Source organism: Crocuta crocuta, unplaced genomic scaffold, assembly GCF_008692635.1.
Source record: "Crocuta crocuta isolate KB4526 unplaced genomic scaffold, BGI_CrCroc_1.0 scaffold166, whole genome shotgun sequence".
In the NCBI taxonomy this organism is placed as follows: domain Eukaryota; kingdom Metazoa; phylum Chordata; class Mammalia; order Carnivora; family Hyaenidae; genus Crocuta; species Crocuta crocuta.
In genome coordinates this window covers 1,374,081-1,389,888 of record NW_027531018.1, presented here as the reverse complement: position 1 = coordinate 1,389,888, position 15,808 = coordinate 1,374,081, and the positions used below count along the sequence as shown (strand labels likewise).

Sequence of the window (15,808 nt, the reverse complement as noted above, 5' to 3'; positions counted from 1 at the left end):
TTTAATGCTCGGCTCTGGTGTGCTCTCCCGATGTTTTTCTGTTGCCATGGTGGCTGGGGCAGGGGTAATGGTCTCGGAGCAGGGGAGACGGGGCCACAGAAGGCTTTTTGCTCTGTTTGAAAAATGATTCCAGGAGCTTCACGTTCGGTGCATCTGGAGCACTTTTGTAATGGGGTTTTAAACTTTTCCATCGCCTGCATGCAAGGTTAGCCTTCGTTCACCGCAAAGCCTGCGGGCGCTCAAATTATAAAGATAAATCCATGCCCTCTACAGTCGGGCTGTGGGGCCACCTGCTCTCTGAGAAATTAGTTGGGGGAGGTTTACTAAGCAGGGAAAGAGGGGGAAGGAAGGAGAGGGAGTGACCAAACAGGGGATCGTTATGGGTCACCTGTAGCGGAGGTTCAGTGTGTAGGGGCTTTATTTATAGTAAAATCCTTTAGGGAAATAGCATGTGAATTTTAGCTGAAAAATATACACAGATAAAATATGAGATGAACATACTCTCCTTTCCCCAATCTAAGTGTCTGAGGAGTCAAGCACTTGCAGGAAGCTTCGGCATCAGGAGGCAGAAAGATATAACCCACAGGCCCTGGAAGGTAAGCGGTGGAGGCTCGAAACTTCCATCTGTGCCCAGCTTTCCTGGATCGGCAATGCCGTGAAAGCTTGCCAACCCACAGGAAATTAAAGTGGCTCCCAGCTGCCAGAGGCTCAGTCCCAGGTGCCTGCTGGTTGTGTTTCCTCCATGGGGACCGCGTTTCTGCAGACCAGGCAAAGAGACCATCAATTGCCAAGGACCAGGACCATCTGACCATTTGGTGGACTTCTATCACGTGGTTTGCTTCTCAGTGGTTTTCACACCGCGACAGCTGCCGTGGGCCTATGCTATCCACTCGCTTGACATTGCCTCTCTTCTCTGGATGCATAGGTTCCCCTGCCAAGCAAAACGAAGCTTGAGCTGGGGAATAAGGCTCTGATTCTTGCCACATGTTCATCCGGAGTCTGATGGGCATTTGACAAACTGTTGCCTGGTTGTCCCTTCAAACACAGCAACAAAAAGCAAGTTTGCTTAAAGCTTCACTTTTACGACATTGCTAAGTCCAAAACGTTGGACGTGAATTTAACCCACGTTAGACCATCCAGATAAAGACCTGCTCATTTATTCAATGCACATTTACCGGGTGTTTGCCAGGTACTATGCTAGCTGGATGGGAGGTGGGGGGTAGCGGGACCACAAGACAGACATGGTCTCTGGCCTTCTGATACTATGTTTTAGTGGGAGCCATAGACAAAATTACGCAGGTGGACTGATCAATGACAAGTGTGGCAAATGCCATGAGGAAGCTAGCAAGGTGCTGAGCTGGGGGATGACTGGAAAGGTGGGCCCTACTTCAGAGATAGGAAGTGGGGGGGGTGCTCCTTGAGGAGAGAGTATAAGCTGAGACCAGAAGGGTGTGCGGGGTCCAGCCATGCAAGCAGCAGGGGAGAGAGCAGAGTTCCAAGGGGAGTCCTTATGGAATACCTCACCACCTGCCCTGGGACAAGGCACAGTGTTGGGCTCAGTGTGTCACATGGAGATACAGCAGCAGTGTGTTGAACTGGGACATGTTGGGGTAAGGGGCCAAGGAACAGTCCCTCTTGCCCGACTCTCCCTTGCTTCCCATTGCCACTGTTTTCTTCTTCATATGGATTAAAGAAAATAAAAACTGAGGGGCGCCTGGGTGGCTCAGTCGGTTAAGCGTCTGACTTCGGCTCAGGTCACGATCACACAGTTCGTGGGTTCGAGCCCCGTGTCGGGCTCTGTGCTGGCAGCTAGCTCAGAGCCCGGAGCCTGCTTCAGATTCTGTGTCTCCTTCTCTCTCTGAGCCTCCCCTGCTCACGCGCGCTCTCTCTCTCTCTCTCAGAAATAAATAAAACATTAAAAAAAAAAAGGGAGAAACATCTGATTTGAAGTCAACACTCTCAGAGAACCATCATATCTTAAAAAAAAAACCAGATTTCATGTGGTAAATTAGGACCTCATTTCAATATGGTGCATGTTTGACTTTACTCAGAGTCGTCTCTTGTCTTTATAAAGGAGATTTTAGCTGTTGTTGAACTAAAAAGTTGTTCTAGACAATGAAAGCTAACATGACCTTTATATCTATTCTCTTTAGATGAACTGGGAAGTGAGAACATGAAAGTGTAAGTTGCTGCTGCCCCCCACCCAGCTCAGTGTAGACAAGTATATCCCGGAGAGGAGTAGATGAGAGAGCCATTGCCTTTTTAAGAGTTTTTGTTCTGACACCCTTGAGTGTTCTCTTGGTTCCTGGGCCCCAGGAGAGGGCCCTTAGCAGCCTGCGGTTGGGCAGGCAGCGGGGGGTGGGGGGGAATGCACCTGTCTCCCGACCTCATTTCAGTGGGGGTTCTGGGTGAAGAACAGGGTCCGCTTCAGAAAAAAAAAAATCTTTTTTGACTGCTACCAGTTCCAAATGCATCGTAGTTAAATATTCTGACCCTGGGTGTATTTCAAGGACGTTGGTTCATTTATTCTCATAAAAAATTTTATCACCAGGAAAGATAACATTCCCTGGTAGGAAAGGGGAGCCCTGGTAGAAGAATAAAGTTCATGCTGCAGAATCGCAGCGAGGCAGGAGGGAGAAGAGGAATGGAAGGGGAGAGGAAGGAGGGATGGAGCGGGGAGCGGGCAAAGAGAGAGAGAACAAGATTCCACCAGAAGAGTGTTCCGGGCAGATGTCACCATCTCCTCCCGCTTTCCCCTTAGCAACCTTGCTTGTTTATACACTTTGCTGGCTTCCTCTTCACACCCTCGTCTCACACCCGGGCCCCTCTACAAGCCTTCCTTTCACACCCCAGAGCTGGTGGTCTCCTCCCTAACGCCATCTACCAGGGGCTTCTTTCCCATAACTGTGTGCTCTGAGGGCAATGGCTTTCTGAAAACAATGACTTTCATTTCTCTATGTCTGAAAAGCCTGGGAATGAAAGGAGAGGTGATAAAAGCAGCCTATCCACAGTGGCCTCTTGACCCAGGGCACAGGTCGGAAACCACAAGGAAAGGGAAGTGAAATTAAGCAAGGCTAACATGCTAAACAGGGCAACTCCCCAGGGGAACCTCATGGTAGAAGTCTGACAGCTCAAGATGGCACCTTCAGGGAAGCAGTTAGAGTCTCCTGGGCTCCCTTGCAGCCCAAGAGCTGCGTTCTGCGCCTTCCATCATTGGATCAGTGATAGATGAAAGTTGATTGTAGATCGAGCCTTTCTCCCTCTTAGAGTTTGGTGAACAGGGCAAAGCCACAATCTGCCATGGAGGGTCACACAACAAATCCAGCTCGCCTTTTCCCCAGTCAACCTTCTGGGCTTCCCCAAAATGAAACTCGGCCCACCACACTTCTGTTTGTTTCTGTTCTCCTCTAGCCCCATTTTTGAGGAAGACACACCCTCTGTTATGGAAATTGAAATGGAAGAGCTTGACAAGTGGATGAACAGCATGAATAGAAATGGTACGGGTAACCTAAAGTTGTTTTTTCTGTCCTCTCTGGTATGTGAAGGTTGCAAGCAAGGGTTTTATAAATGCCCCGTAAATCCTGGAATGTGATGGTATGAGCCCAATCTGCATTAGATCTGGAGCGTGCAGGTAATCAGCTTGGGTCTGGCTATCCTTAAGGATTCAGTTTAAGGGGTGCCCAGGTGGCTGAGTTGGTTAAGTGTCCAACTCTTGATTTCAGCTCAGGTCATGATCTCACACTTTATGGGATCGAGCCCTACCACAAGCTCTGTGCTCATAGCAGTGAGCCTGCTTGTGATTCTCTCTCTCTCTCTCTCTCTCTTTCTCTGCTCTCCCCTACTTGTGCTCTCTCTCTCTCTCTCAAGTAAATACACATTAAAAAAAAAGACTCAGTTTAATTACTGCATCACACGCTGCCATTTGTTTTTACTTTTGTACAATCTTTTCCAACAGCCTTTTTCAAGAAGAAGATTTTTTTTTTTTTTCAAACAAGGAGCTCTCTGGGTCCAAATTATCTGGAAAAAGCTAGCATCTGGCATTACCTTACCTACTGTAGAATTTAGAGATTTATGATTTTAATCTGTATATGGATACAAAACTTTGCCACATATAATTTACATACATCAGTGCTGTTCAGTGCAATAAATGCCAGTCAGATGTGGCTATTTAAATTAAAATTTAAAAAATTAAATAAAGTTAAAAATTTTGTTCTTCAGTCACACTTGCCACATTGCGAGTGCTCAGTAGCCACTTGGGACGCATAGCTACTGTGTTATACAGCACAAATCTAGAACGTTTCCATCACTAAACAAAGTTCTATAGGACAACACTAAAACACATAGCAATATAACTTATTTCCTAATTGATACCTGGCAGTAATTGCTGTATGTGTTCCTTACTTTTCATTAAATCAATATTTGGATTTTGAAAAAGATGGTAGCACTGAACCTGGGTGGCTCAGTTGGTTAAGCATCCGACTTCAGCTCAGATCACGATCTCACGGTTTGTGAGTTCGAGCCCTGCATCGGGCTCTGTGCTGACAGCTTAGAGCCTGGAGCCTGCTTCAGATTCTGTGTCTCCCTCTCCCTGTCCTTCCCTTGCTCATGTTCTGTCTCTCTGACTCTCTCAAAAATAAATAAACATTAAAAAAATTGTTTGTAAATAAATAAAAAGTAAAAAAGGTGGTAGTTAGTTTTTCCCTTTTAAAATTCCTATAAAAGTCAATAAATGATTTTTAACACTCAGGTTATATTCATAAAATCCTCTATTTATATTATCATATCATTTGTACTTTTAGCATTCAACTTTAAAAAATACCCTGGGGTCTGTCAGATTCAACGATAGTGAAGCCCCCAAGTCCAGAGACCTGTTATTAGAATTATTGTACCAGAGGCTTATCAACATAAGCTTTCCCAAAGATTAGAACCATTCAATAAACTTGTACAATTTTGAACAGCACAGTTTTTCATAGCCCAATACTGAAGCAAGAATGGCTCTGTAAAGCATCTGAGGACAGGGGCGGGTCACTGAGCTAATCCTTAAGGCAGTTTCATTTTGTTGTTTGTACATACATAATAATTTGGAAAATGCAAAAAAAAAAAGGAGAAAGAAGAAAAAATTACACCACCCAAAGACAACCTCTCTTAATAATTTGACATCTTTCCTTTCATATCTGAGATTACTACAATATATCAGGATCCCATAACACTCACAAAACCAGAAACCCAGAAAAAGGCATTTCTATTTCATAACTACAGCGGAGAGTTATTTTGACACATAGGTGATGGAGTCGATGGGTTTTGTTTTTCCTTAAAACTAACTGTCAGATGATAGGAGAGAACTCTGATGACTTTCAGAAGGTTAGTTGTTCCTCAGCTTACTTACTGCTTTTCGATCGTGCATCCTGACTGAAATCAGTCTGCAGGCACATCAGGACCTCCGGTACAGCTATTTTATTCCAGTGTCAAACCTGAAACATGCAGATTCTAGCTTTTGGAGCAAGAGTGGGGCTCTTCAGGGACTGAATAACCAAGCAGTGATGAATTGTGCCCTTTCCAACAGGGCCAGAGGCATGTTGAAGTCTTGTATCTGTGCTACTAACGCTTTTTTTCCATTTCAAGAGCCTTGCCATCATTAATCTTTTAACCTCTAGAGCTCCCTAGTGAGACCATTTCTGTACAAGTAACCAGACAGAGCAGGGAAATGTGGTGCTCAAATGTACGAGTTTTGTGGGTAGAAAATAGAATTTGGGTGATTAACAATGAGTTTACTTATATTCTGTCCTAGCTGACTGTGAATGTTTACCTACTTTAAAGGAAGAAAAGGAATCAAACCACAACCCAAGGTACTTCTAATTTCTGTCATTGATTATATGTGTATGGGGGAGGGGATTGGAGACCACGGTAGAGCACTTTCGCTTACCGTCTCTGCACCTATAAATTTTATGTGACAATTTACATGGGCATACATATGTGTAGTGTGGAGAAAAGAAAATGTGAGCTATTGCAAATAGAAAGTACAAAGTAAATATCCTAATGACTCTATCTTTTGAAGTAAATTAGTATTGGCATTTTCTTGCCCTTCTGAAGAGATACTGTTGAGTCGACTTCTGTTTTAGCCATAAAACTTTCCAATTATAATGAACTATAGGTTTGTTTACCTTGGATGAATAGATGTTTGGTAAGGAAAACAGATGGAAGTGACAGACTTACAGAGGAAAACTGTAAATATGAGTGGGCAAAATGAACATATAAAAAACAAAGCAAAACAAAACAAAACAAAACCCCACCTGGATTAAGTTGTCGTTAAGAGAGAAATTAAATGAGAATTTAAGAAACATATTCTGTTCTACCACTAGGTGGCTCTGCTTGACAGAAAATTTCTATTAAGCAGCACACCACAGTCTTGCTTAAATTTTGCTCTCTTTTCTGAGGATATGATCAGAAAATGATCACGCTTGGGGTATTTTTGATCAGAGAACTGTTTGGTCAGGATGTGGGAAATGTCGCAGGAGAAAGGATTGATGATTCAGCAACGTGGGGACTTGTTCCACACAGCGGCGCTGTGATTTTGGGGGCACCAAATTGTTGGTAGAGGTGACTCAGAGGTGATCAGTGAGTAGAGAACTTGCCTGAGCCCGTGACTGAGACTTTACATTTCTGTTGGAATAAATAGAATAAACTTTCAGAGCATAGTAAATACCACCCATCTTCTCTCCCTCCATGTTAACCAGAGGTCTTGTGCCTGTCATCTTAAATGTTTCCAGAGTGTAGACACTTGTCACGGGCAGTCCCTGAGGCTGGAGCCTTGCAGGGAAAGACTGATAGCAGACGGCGATCAGGGCAGTCAGATGTTTGTCTTCTGGACCCTTATTCTGCACCTTCCCTTAAACCTTATCCGAAAGGTCATCACCCTTCATCTCACACATCACGCCCCTACAGTCTTACTGAGGTAAACCTCAGCTCTGATTCGGAGGCCCACTTCTTATTGAAGATTTTAGTCAGTGTTACCTGTCCAGGTACTTGCATGTTAAAAATTCATCGCTGGTTCAGAAAAAACTCTATCCTATGTAAATGAGGTACCAGGTATTAACAAGTAGATGAGAGGAAGAAATGCTAACGGGAGCATCACAAAGGAGATTACAAAGGAATATTTTCTCTGCATTTTAATCTTACCTAAAAATAAGTCACCGTGTATGTTCAGCACATGGCTCAGATCGCCACCAAAACCCTATAAATATCTTATGACTGTATTTCTGATGGGCACCTGCAAGTCATGTGGAACACTGGTGGTTTTCAGACGACTGCCTCTTGATTTTTGAAATTGTTGGCAACATAGAAGAAACTTAATGTTTGAGAACTGTATGGTTGTGAAAGCATCTTAGAAATCACATTTTTGAAATATTGAAAGGTTGGGCTTTGAGATAAGGTCCAGGTCATTTCTGCCTGTAGGACAAAAAGCCTTAACCTATTTGGAGAGCTTCTTTATGCTAACCTTTTTTTTTTTTTTAAGGGGAATGTCTATATTCCTCTGTTGGTCCAGAACTATCTGGCTTTAATTCACAGGACAACCGTCAGGCCTTACCTCACTCCCCCTCAGTAAAGCCAGCACCAGCATTAAGAATCAGCAATGGGGGCGCCTGGGTGGCTTAGTCGGTTAAGCGTCCGACTTTCGCTTAGGTCATGATCTCGCGGTTCGTGGGTTCGAGCCCCGCGTCGGGCTCTGTGCTGACTGCCAGCTCGGAGCCTGGAGCCTGTTTCAGTCTGTGACTCCCTCTCTCCCTGACCCTCCCCTGCTCACGCTGTCTCTCTCTCTCTCTCTCCTAGAAATAAATAAAACATTAAAAAAAAAAAAAAAAAAAAAGAATCAGCAATGGCAAGCCCCAAGGCTTTGGTGCCATAGATACTTTCCGACTGCTGCAAAGAGTAGTAAAATATCGTAAAGCAAATCTAATATTTAGTCACTAAAAGTCAGAAAGATACAGGCAGAACAAGGCCTGCCACAAAAGAAACTCTCAATAAGTATTGGTACTCTTATTATTAACTTAAAATTGATGTACATAAATTGGCTGCCTTTTGGGCTGGTGAACCTGTGTCCAAAGGCCCAGGCCCATCCACAGTACTGGTTGGGGCATTTTTTTTTTTTAATTTTTTAACGTTTTATTTACTTCTGAGAGAAAGAGAGACAGCATGAACAGGGGAGGGTCAGAGAGAGAGGGAGACAAAGAATATGAAGCAGGCCCCAGGCTCTGAGCTGGCAGTCAGCACAGAGCCCGACGCGGGGCTCAAACCCATGAACTGTGAGATCATGACCTGGGCCGAAGTCAGACGCCTAACCAACTGAGCCACCCAGGCGCCCCTGGGGCATTTTTTTTTAAAGGCTTTATATTTTAGAGCACTTTTAGGTTTACAGCAAAATGGAACAGAAAGTACAGAGAGTTCCAGTACACCCCCTACCTCCACATGCACAGCCTCCCTGGCTATTGGCATCCGACACCACAACAGTGCATTTGTCACAATCGGTTAACCTACTCTGATACATCATTACCCCCAAAGTTCCCAGTTGACTTTTACCTCTGTGATTCATCCTTCCTCTACCATGTAAGAGGTGTACAAGTGACTGTAATGCTTCAGAAAGCATAGAACAGTCACTGACGATGGAACTTAGTAGAAAACACACTTCTCCATCCTCTTGCTAAACTTGGGCTTCTGGACTCTATTTAAAAGGCTCAGTCCTTGTTGATGCTGGAAAGACACCCTGATACAGAACCTCTTAGGCATAAAGTCCATGTACTTCTGGAAAAAAGAGTGATCTGGTCACCATCCTACACTTAATGCACCTCCCTGGGTAAAAAGACTTTTCTTGTTAGGGTCCATAATCTCCAGCCTTTCAGAACTTTCCCCTCGTATCTTATTGGCAAGCCATTGTCCATTACTTTGCCCTGTCCTCATTGAATGGACATTTTCTTTTATGCTGTGGAATCTAAAATTTAGCACAGGTTTTAATAAATGCCAGAGACATACAAAGCATTATAGGAAGTTTATACTACGGTGTTTGTATCTTTAAAAAATCCATAAGAAAAGACAACCAAAGAATTGTGGAGGAGGGAGGGTTTTATATTCTTATTTCCTTAGCATTTTCCTCTTAATTCATATTGGTTCTGTGCTAGGCAGTGTAAGAGGTAGTGGGAATAGTAGTAGTAGAATAGTGGCTAGGTGGTGTGGCAAGGCTGTGGGAGAGGTCTGCCCTAGGGTTGAAAAGAATTTCATCACTGACACTGTTAATGTTTGCCAGCACATGCCGATAACAAAAAGCAGATCTATCGAGCTGGTTTCATTATTGTTTAAATTCTCTGTAAAGAATGCACTCCCTTATTGTCTACCCCTACCCTCCCAGCACCTTCCTGAATGGCGCTAAGGAGTGGTAACAACAGGAAGGAGAGAATCCCTTTCATCATAGTGCTGAAGGTCTAGCCAGCCTGTCCTTTCTTCCCGAAGCGTTCATACTTAGACAATTTCCTGCAAGCATGGTGTTCTGTCTCTGCAAGCTTAGCTGAATAACCACGGAAAAGGAACTGCAAATAATAGCCAAGTGTCCATCTTCTTTCCTTTATGCCAACTGGCCACAGTGATGAGTTTATATTGAGTAGCGAAAGACTAGGGAGAAAATCGATTTGGTTTCATTCAAGTAGATGTATAATTTTGAAAGCTCGTTAATAACAAAAATAATAAGACATTTGTATAGCATTTTATATATACCAGATGCCTTAGTACTATCACCTAGGAAATTAACTAGTTACAGGGTAAATAACAGCATGCCTGTTCTGGTTTTGTAATAATTCTATTGTTTATTTTATGATTCATGTCTAAGCTCAATGACATAAAAATGGATCACTTCAATATTTTTCAGGAAAATCCAGCTTAGTTTAATAAAGAATTTTGTCAATTTCTTCCTGTTTCCTCTCTTCTCTTAACCTTTTTTTAAAGAAAAGTATGATTGTTGATATAATTTTACAAAATATATTTACTGAACACCTAATATGAACACCTGATGCCAGACAGTGCCTGGAATTGTCTACATCATGCCAGTTCAACCGGTTAAAAATGAAATAATCTGTATGAGTAAGCCTGGAACTCCGAGATGTTAAGTGATTTGTCCAATTTACACAGCAAGTTTATGATAAAGTTCAGTATTTCTCTTAAAACTGCATTTTCATTTATTAATTAGTTAAAATGAGATATTCCATAAATTAAGAGACAGATTAGAGATAGAAAGAAAAAAAAAACAAGGAACACACAGCAGCAAGAAAGGCAGCCACCATGAGGCTGGTACGTGAAAGTATTTGGCAGAAGATGTATCCCTCATCCCATGTATTCACTGAAAAGATCAAACCATTACTTGCAAGAAAACAGCGGTTTTGGTGAACTCTTTTGGCCTCTCTGCTCAATAAATCTCTGACTACCTCCAGTTATTTCCTTTGTGAGTTTCTTTCCTCTTTTCCTTTCTAGTCTGTCAAACGTCATTTAAAACTCAACAAGTATTGAATAGGAAGTATATGAAGTGCCAGCCGGTTTCCCTCAAATCTGAGCTTTGTATGATGAGGGATACCAAGTAACATATGAGGGGGACAAAGTAACCACTTATAATCCCACAGTATGATAACCTCAAATAGCACTGTTAAAATGCAGGTGTGTGTGTGTGTGCGCACTCACATGAGCATGTGGTGGGTGAGAGAAGATGTACTACTAAGTTTAATAAAACACAGCATTGCTTGAATAGTGGCCTAGATTATGTCTACTGTGGGCATGATCTACGTGTCTTGGATGAATTTTAGGACTGCCTGTGATATTAGCCAGATGTGTGACCTCTATAATTCCCCCAGGGGGTCAGGCCTCTTTCCAGAAGGAGAAGGGATGTTACACTGATGAAGAGAAAAGGAGCATGATCTAATTGTTATGTGACTTTGTGCTAGCCTGAGCTCTGGACTTACCCAAAACTAAGTTAGGGAGCGTCATTATGTGAGAAAGGTTTAATGTAGGTTTATTGCCATCTTCGCGCTAAGAAACCTTAGCTGCGGTCATAAAGAGGGATTGTTAGAAGATAAACTGGTCAGGAGAACAAAGATGGCTTCTCTGATCCTACCTGCAACCCAGGGGCCGCTAGGAAACAAGGTGTTAGGAGCTGTCTCTGTCCTCATTTAACTGCAAGCATTGCAATTAAATGCTTTCTTAAAAATAACAAATTGATGCTTTTTCATCAGTTCGATTTGTTTTTACAGTTTGTAGGCCTGTTACTATAAAGGCCTTCAGGAAAGCTGTCCCACATTCTTAAAATATCCGTATAACACTCTGAGAAAAATTCCTCACTAATGCCACTGCCGTAGACAAGACACGAACCCGGCAGGAATTACCACGGAGGCAGGCGATAGAGGTTTGTGGCAGGATCACTTACTTTATTTGTTGCGATCGTGTGGCAGTTGGCCAAGATATTTTTAACAGAACTCCAGGATTTGCCAGAGTGAACAACGTCCGGGCTTATTTGATCATTTCATGGAGATGATAAATAGCCCCAAAGACAGCAAGGAACACGCCTAACTAAATAGAGGGATGAACACGAGCGAGAGAATGCTCCGGGCTCCGGGACTGGGCGGAACCCGGGCTGCTGGCTGCCCACGGGTCTGACGGCCACCGGGCCGCCGCCAGTGAGCATTCGCACGTGAGATCTGCAACACTAGGAACGACCTGATGTCCCACGGCTGAAGCAACTTGTACCCACTTTGGGGCTGTCTTGTGCGGCGGACCTTGTCACGCTGCTCACTGTCCGGCGAGCGCCATATGGGAGCTTCTGTGCTCTTTGGTGCGTGAAGTTAACGAGCTCTGGTTGGTGGACAGTGTCACAGGCAAAGCCTTCAGAACGCGAGTAGAGTGTTCTAAACAAACCACATTTAAGTACGTTCTCCTCAGAAATGGGAAGTTTGTCTTGGAAGATGGTTTCTTAAAGCCTTCAGGTATTTGAAGCAATGTTCAAGCTTGTATTTCGCCAACACACATTTGCTAGAATCTGCAAAATAAGAATAACATAGGTTCTTTGTATGTCAGGCATGCAGCATAGGGCCTTCCTTACATTGGTTTGCCTACTTTTACAACAACCCGACATGGTACATGGTATTATTATGCATGTTTTCAGATGAGAACAGGGAACTTCGGCTAAGAAAGGTCAACTTGCCGAAGGTCACATAGCAAGGAAGTGGCTGAGCCCTGGTTCGAGTTCTGGCCATCTGACCCTGTGCTCTTACCTACTGTGCTAAAAGAGCCACTGTTAGTAGGTATGAGCATTAGTACTACCATATAAAGGCAACAAGAGGTGTGAAATACATAGTCATAAACGTAACCAAAAACTGCATGGTGTAATATAAAGAGAAAATGTTCAAAAATTTTTTGAGGGACATAAAAGATTTTTAAAAACAGAGGTGTACTACGTTCCTGAATGAACGACTGAACTATGTAAAAATTTAAATTTATGGGTGCCTGGGTGGCTCAGTCGTTAAATGTCTGACTTTGGCTCAGGTCATGATCTCACGGTTCATGGGTTTGAGCCCCGTATTGGGCTCTGTGCTGACAGCTAGTTCAGATTCTGTGTTTTCCTCACTCTCTACCCCTCCCCCACTCATGCTCTGTCTCTCTCAAAAACAAATAAACATTAAAAATTGTTTTAAAAATTTAAATTTAGATCTCTGCCTTACACTTTAGATTAAAATAGTCTCCAAGTAAGTTTAAATGTTAAAAAAAGAAAAATACCCAGGGAAAATATAGATAAATATTATTATAACTTTGAGGTGGAGACTAGTTTGAAAGCATGACCCACAAGTCAGAAACCATATCAGAAAAGCACAGATTTAACTACATTAAAAACTCTAAATTTCTGTACTTCAGAAAACACAATAAATAGAATGAGAAGGAAAATAAAAACTGGGGGAAAGTATTTGCAATACACATATAATAAATAAAAATTATGATTCTTAAGACACAAACCAATAAAAAGATAATAATCCCCTTTTAAATATTAGTAAAAATTAGCAATAAGCAATTTAGTAAAAGAAGAAATTGAAATTACCAATAGAGCTTTAAAAATGTTTATTTTTCTCAGTAATTATAAAAAAGTAAAGGTAAGTATACTATTTTTACATATTGGATGAATAAAATAATGAAAGTAATAACATCCAGTATTGGAAAGGGTGTGGGGTAAAGGATATTTCGCTAAAGAAAGTGTAAGGAGAAGGTAAATTGTACAAAATATCTAGGGAAGGGGGTAATTTGACAATGAGTTGATCAAGCCTTAAAAGAATACACATTTTAACCTGGTAATTCCCCGTCTAGACATTTACCCAAAGGTAACAAATGGAAGTGTGTCAAGATGTAGCATTTTTTTTAGACTAAATAAAAACTTAAGATTGGAAATGGTCTACATGTTTAACAGTAAGGATATGTAGTTTGAAAATGCTTTTTGGTCTGGTGAGAATGAAATGCTCTGTAGCCACTAAAAATATATTGGATATTTATTAGCAAGGACTGATGTCTCCATGTGAATGAGAGTGAGCAAAGCAGATGATAGCACAGTATGCCTAATAGGGATTCCACTTTTGTACAAAAAACATGTATGCCAATATCAAGGGAAGGAAGTTTGGAAGAATGAACCCCAAAATGTTGACTGTAGTAAGACTGCTAGTATTTTTGCTTTGCTTATTTGTAATTAGTTTTTCAACAAAGGCTATGGATCGGTTTTATCATAATTCAAAAAATCACATCTGTTATAACAGCTGGACGCAGATCAGCATTGTGGACAAAAGAGGGCTGGTGCCCATTGCTACTCAGCTTTGTGTTACACTCTGCTTAGGGGAGCTGAAATTTCCAGATAAGGCCACAGAAGGAAAACACACAATTCACAGACTTCTGTTCTGTAGAGATGAACTCCTGGAGCTTAGAAATAATATCCTGCTACCACCCAATTTCCAAGAAATGGAACCTCCTTGCCCAGTTTAAGAGTGGTTCAGGTTAACTTTAAATAAAGGTGTTGTTACATCTGCTCCACAGGTAAAAACTTTCTTAGTTTTCCATTAGCTCTCCATAGTAAATAAATTTTGCTATAGAATTTGTACTTTTGTTCACATCTCCTCCTCCTCCTTTCCCACTAACTGTCCAGCCTTATCACATCTTCTTCCCCCGGTCTTCACAACACAAACACACAACCATACACATTACCTTTCCCCTCCCCTTTCATGGGCAGATCTATTTATCTGTCTACCCATTTGTCTACCAAATTGCTTCAAAATCTTTTTGGAAACACACGCTGGTTCCCTGAGCAGGAGAGCTCTGACGTATGAGTGAGAAGAATACAGTCTGTTGCAGCCTCATGTCTGTGAGCTAGGGAGGTACAAGGTTCTGTTGATTATTATCATTCAGGCATTTCCTTGGACACAAAGGTCACTTCAAGTAAGGATGTTCTGGAATTTGAGTGATGGGATACAAGACTGAAAAAAAGAAGCAGGAGGAGAGGTAGGGTGGCCTGCTCTCTAGGAGACGGGGGTAAAGGTATGGTCTCACCGGGGAAAAGCTGCAGCACCAGATACGTGGCCAAGATAGCCAAGTTAGAAGCAAAAGCACAAATCAGCCAGCCAGCACAGTCACGTCCGAATACTATGTCCATAATTCATGTCTATTCACACCCCAAGATGCCTAACAATTGAGTTCTAAATGACACTGAGAAGGCACCTCCAGATCCTTTGTGGAAATGAACAAAATGAGTTTTTGAAAACCCGCCAGGTCCGCAAACTCCTGAAAACAAACAATATGTGGAAATTTTTTTAAAAAGAAAAAAAAAAAGGCAATTTGGCATCTATTCATAGAGAATGGGATTAGATTTAATTAAAGTGGGGGAAGGACCCCCAACTCCATCTGGTTCTCTCCACGTCAGCACTAGGGAGGGACGTTAGAGCAAGAGCTAGGGATTATTTCTTGGCTTTCCTGGATTTCCTCCTCAGGGTTCAAATATAAAATCCAAACCAACCTTTGTTTCAGAAATTGCAAGCTGGACACTTGTTGGCTTCCTGACTGTTTATGTTCTCTTGAGTCACCTCCATAGTGGAGTGACCAGCTCTCAGTAGCTTCTTGGAAATACATTGTTATTCTTTTTCTTCTTCTTCTTCTTCTTCTTCTTTTTTTTTTTTACAGTGACAATGAATCCTGAAACTGAATGGTGCTAATGTTTTCGAAGAGGAGCAGCCCCAGAGGGAGCCTGCCAAGCCTGCCAACGGAGGATGAAGAAGATGCAAATTTAATTAATTTCAAATCAACACAGACACAAGAATCTTTTGCTGTTCCTTCCAACGCCCACTCTCCCCAACGATGCCATCACCTGTACTTGGAAGAATGCACGATTGAGAAGCACTAGCAAGAGGCTTGGCTGCCGTCCATGGTGGCCTCTGAGGGTGGAGAAGCCACGTGATGTGTTCCCCTCTCCTCAGTGCCCGTTCCCTCCTCTCCGCCAACCTCTAGCTGCCTGTACTCACTCCGTCCACACTCTAGGTCCTTGCTCCCTTTCTGTTTCATTCCTTGGAATTTAAATCAGGAAGCTGGTTTATATATGGCCTCCTTCTGGGTCACCTTGTTACCTAATTAGCTTTGGATAATTTCCTCTGATTAGTCAAGTCCTCTGATAGGTCATCTGCATTCAGCAGGAACTTTCCTCAAGGCAAGTTACATCATGGAAAAGACAGCAAACAAAGCGTGTGTTTCACTGTATACATCATCC

General features: G+C 42.4%; 1 protein-coding gene across 1 annotated transcript in view; it reads left to right on the top strand.

The window, feature by feature from the left end:
* TMEM154 (transmembrane protein 154) overlaps positions 1-15,802 on the top strand; it is a 40,601-nt gene extending 24,799 nt beyond the window's left edge. The window contains exons 4-8 of the mRNA XM_077770913.1: positions 522-596; positions 2,154-2,181; positions 3,412-3,497; positions 5,789-5,846; positions 15,229-15,802. Coding sequence (XP_077627039.1) covers positions 522-596; positions 2,154-2,181; positions 3,412-3,497; positions 5,789-5,846; positions 15,229-15,244 — 263 coding nt within the window. The 3' untranslated portion in view covers positions 15,245-15,802. The remainder of the gene's footprint in view (positions 1-521; positions 597-2,153; positions 2,182-3,411; positions 3,498-5,788; positions 5,847-15,228) is intronic.
* Positions 15,803-15,808: the final 6 nt, after the last annotated feature.